At 29.2% G+C, this 5000-nt stretch overlaps 2 protein-coding genes across 2 annotated transcripts in view; one reads left to right on the forward strand and one right to left on the reverse strand.

Annotated features, from left to right (window-relative positions):
• Positions 1–5000, reverse strand: part of LOC132119127 (mitochondrial import receptor subunit TOM20 homolog B) — a 412651-nt gene that overhangs the window by 393750 nt on the left and 13901 nt on the right. The window lies entirely within an intron of this gene.
• The window catches only part of LOC132119741 (nidogen-1-like), a 29991-nt gene that overhangs the window by 18018 nt on the left and 6973 nt on the right, over positions 1–5000 (forward strand). The window contains exon 12 of the mRNA XM_059529963.1: positions 2379–2504. Coding sequence (XP_059385946.1) covers positions 2379–2504 — 126 coding nt within the window. The remainder of the gene's footprint in view (positions 1–2378; positions 2505–5000) is intronic.

Consider the following 5000-nt stretch of genomic DNA (forward strand, 5'->3'; position numbering starts at 1 on the left):
AATGTGTGGAATCGTGTGTCAGGGTAACACACACACACACACACACACACACAATACACATCTAATGTGTGGAAGCGTGTGTCAGGGTAACACACACACACACACACACACACACACAATACACATCTAATGTGTGGAAGCGTGTGTCAGGGTAACACACACACACACACACACACACACAATACACATCTAATGTGTGGAAGCGTGTGTCAGGGTAACACACACACACACACACACACACACACACACACACACACACACAATACACATCTAATGTGTGGAAGCGTGTGTCAGGGTAACACACACACACACACACACACACACAATACACATCTAATGTGTGGAAGCGTGTGTCAGGGTAACACACACACACACACACACAATACACATCTAATGTGTGGAAGCGTGTGTCAGGGTAACACACACACACACACACACACACACACAATACACATCTAATGTGTGGAAGCGTGTGTCAGTGTAACACACACACACACACACACACACACAATACACATCTAATGTGTGGAAGCGTGTGTCAGGGTAACACACACACACACACACACACACACACACAATACACATCTAATGTGTGGAAGCGTGTGTCAGGGTAACACACACACACACACACACACACACACACAATACACATCTAATGTGTGGAAGCGTCTGGAAATGGACGTATGTTCAAATTTAGGTTTTTACATATATATCGTTTTTTATTAAACTCTATTTATTAGTTTTAATTTGAACATTTTCACTTTAGTTTTATTTATAGTGATTTTGTAGCTTTTTGTCACTGTTTTTCACCTGAATTTTAATTACAGCTGTAGTATTTTTTACGTGTTTTTGTCATTTTTATAAATTTTTGTTTTTATATACATATAGTTTTTATTAAAACTATTTTATTTTTATTTTATTTTCTATTTATTAGATTTTGTTTTTTCATATTTTCACTTTCGTTTTATATAAAGTGATTTTGTTGTTTTTTGTCATTTATTTATTTTATATTTTTAATATTTGTATAGTTTTTTTTACATTTATTATATTACATTCATGGCATATTTATTTACTAGTTTTTATATTTTCGTTTTTCGCCTGAATTTAATTTTTTTTTTTTTTTAATTTTGGTTTTTGTTTTTAAATGTCTATAAAGTTTATCAAATTCTATTAATTAGTTTTTACTTTTATATTTTCACTTTAGTTTTGGTGATTTATTTGTGTTTTTTGTCATTCTTATTCATTTTTACTTTTTTTTATTATTGTTATCTTTTTGATTTTTTTTTATTATTTTATAAATGTATTTATTTTATGTTTTCTGTTTTTACTTTAAGTTTTCGTAATTTTGTAATGTTTTTGTCCTTTGTACTAATTTTGTTTTTAAACATCTATATAGTTTTTAATGAATCCTGTTTATTAGTTTAAAGTTTTCTATTTTCACTTTAATTTCATTTAAAGAATTAGTATTTTTGTAGTGTTTTTTTTTTGTCTTTTCAAAATTTTGTTTAAAAAACATATCTACATAGTTTTTATTCATTTTTATTTATTAGTTTTTATTTTTATATTTTCTTTTTTTACTTTAAATATAGTTAAAGTTTTAGTAATTTTATAGTGCGTTTTTGTCATTTGTATTATTTTTGTTTTTAAACATCTATATAGATTTTAATTGTATTATTAGTTTTTATGTTTAAATTCTCACTTTAATTTTAGTTAGTCATTCTTATTCATTTTTTATTTTTTAAATATTTCTATATAGTTTTCATAAATGTATTTATTAGTTTTTATTTCTATATTTTCTGTTTACACTTTAATTTCAGTAAAAGTTTTAGTGATTTCTTTTTTCTTTTTTTTACTCAATTTCTACCCCCTTCAATCCTAACCAAAAGCATTGAATTGAAGTAAATTAAAGTTTCGTTTGAGATCAAATCAGTCACGTATGCTTCTTTGAAGACAGTCCTCAAGACAAATCACATTTATTTCTACAGCACTTTCTTCACAGTGATAAACGATCAACAGAATCAACGAGACTGAAACACATTATACAGCAGTAATACGAGTCTCTCAGCAGACAGCAGGGCCCCCAGAGACAGGAAGTGCTGTAATCTGGACAGGAAATGCTCTCCACAGCTGTGTGTTATTTATCACCCCCATTCTCTCTCCCACTTGACATCGGCTGATAGTCGGACAGATTGTGGCTCGGTCTCACATTTTCATGCTGTGAAAGTTGCACACATGTATGTTTGTTCGGCCGTGGGAGAGCGACATACATCATTAATAACACACACCAGCTGTGCATTCCTTCATATAGAGCTGATTCTGAAGCTGTCTGTAGGTCTGAAGCTTAAGTGGTTTTCTCTCTGTGTGTGTGTGTCATGCAGATATCGATGAGTGCCAGCCGGGCCGTTGCCATAGCGATGCCATCTGCCACAACACCCCGGGATCCTTCACCTGTCTGTGCCGGCCTGGTTTCCACGGCGACGGCCTCAGCTGCACACCTGTGTCCGGTTAGTGTTAGCTCTGTATGATTAGAGCTCTAAAGCCAGCATGACATCACTCGCTAACTTCTTCTATGAGTCTTATATGAAGACTAGGGTTATTATAATGCTAAGTGGATGTCAAACCATATATATAAAAAAACCTTTTCATTACTTCAAATAGAATAAACATAAACTGAAATAAAATCAAATATAGTAAAAACTTATTTTATTTCAGCAAATTAAATTAATTTATAAAACTAAATACAATAAAACGTATAAAAACAATATGTATATTAAATACAATAATATATATTGAACAGTAAACGAGGAAGACACAACACAAAAATACTAAACTAACCCAAATTAACATAAAAACACAAAATATAACCCCCACAAAAAAAATATTTCCCAGAGAAATATATATATATATATTTATATAAAATATATAATTATATAATAATATATTATGAATAATAAATGCATTATTTTATATACATTTTAAAACATTTATACTGATACATAAAACAAATTACTTAAAAATATATATAATTCACAGTAAGACTGAAAGCATAAGATAAGATAATAAATTTGGAAGTTTGTTTATAGTCTTTTTCAGGGTCTTTTATGAATTTTTAAGACTGTAATACTGCCTTAAAATACAATTAAAAGTTAAATAATTCTCTTGAACATCAATCGTATAATCTTTTAACATTATATTAACTACAAAAAAAAAATACTCAGTAAAAAAGGCTATATTTTTACTCATAAACTAAAACCTAAAAATGAAAATGGCAAAACACACAACAAATTACCGAGATTTTTAAAAAATATATGTTTTCTATTTTTATTTATTTTTAGTTGTTGTGTGTTTTTGCAATTTTTATTTTTATTTTTCTTATATGTCTATATTACGTTTTTAAGGTGTCATAATTACACAAGTTACATTTACTTACTAGTATAATAACAATTAATTATGCATATTTACATGGAGTTAATTAATATTACTCAGTGATTATATGTATAATTACACTCTAACAAGGACACCATAAAATACTCATTCAAAATAATAACAAAATCAATATATATATATATAACATCTCAATGTTACAAAAAATACTTTCTTTTTCAGAATAACATGCACTGATGAAAGTGCACAAGATACAATGATATGTTTTTCTAAAATAAATATAAAAAATGATAAAATAATGGAAATATATGTAATAATATATATATATTTTATTAGAAATAAATGGATAATTCACAATAAAACCAGAGACATATTTTTAGATAGGAAAAGAAGTTCATTTGGATGTTAAAGGGCTACAGGATGTGTTTCTTCATTTTTGTCGTTCATTGCCTCCCACACTTTTCTCATGGCGTCTGTTTGCTTGTGAAGCTCAGATAAAGAGCACTTATTGTAATTGTTCAGAGTGTTTTCCTTCCTCTGCAGGCTGAGGTTTACATCCTCATCTGTTTCTCATACAGAGCGGAGCGGCGTTCAGTCTCGAGCCAGGAATGTGTCTGAAGTCTCTGCTTGTGTTTTATATACTGTACTGATCATCTGGAGCAACATCAGATAGATCATACACACCTGCTCACTTAAGATTCATGGTTTACAGACGTCTCTTCTGCTCAGTAACACTGCATTGATTTGATCAAAAACAGTCAAACAGTTTTACTATTATTTATTATATATATACACACACATACATTTTGTTTTTTAAAGCAGTTTGTTGATTTACCATAATAAATCAGCACAAATTAATAAAAATAATTTTTTATCAATCCTAAAAATAGGTTTAATTTTCTTCACTCAAAATATATAATATAATATACATTTTATTTCATTAAATAAAATTTATTAATCACTGATGCCTCATAAAATAAATCAGCACAAATTAATAAAAGAAAATATCTTATTGTTCTTAAAGAAATATGTTTATTTTCTTCACTCATAATATAATATAATATAATATAATATAATATAATATAATATAATATAATATAATATAATATAATATAATATAATATAATATAATATAATATAATATAATATAATTATTTAAATGAAATTAATTAACCACTGATGCCTGATAAAATAAACAAATCAGCACAAATTAATAATAAAAACAAATATTATTGTTCCTAAAAATAAGTTTTATTTTCTTTACACAAAATGTATAATATAATATAATATAATAATATACAGTGTGTCTGAACTCTTGCTCTCTTCAGTCGTGTTATACTGAGGATGGTAGCGTGAGACGCTGCTGTATGTTTCCCCTGCAGTGAATATCAGTGAGTCTGTTTCTGTCTGTGTGTGTTTGACGAGCGTGACATCTTCTCCTAATTTGAGGGCAGATGTCACGTCTCTGACGCCGTGATAATTACAGCCGACACGTTCCTGCTTCCTGGAAGCGTTCAGTCTGTTTGAGACAGAAACTCCTGGATGAGGTCATGAGGAGGAACGCTGTTATCCCCAAACAGCAGCAGAACTCAGTGTGTCTGTGTAGCATCCACTAA

This window comes from Carassius carassius, chromosome 38 (assembly GCF_963082965.1).
Source record: "Carassius carassius chromosome 38, fCarCar2.1, whole genome shotgun sequence".
Classification (NCBI taxonomy): domain Eukaryota; kingdom Metazoa; phylum Chordata; class Actinopteri; order Cypriniformes; family Cyprinidae; genus Carassius; species Carassius carassius.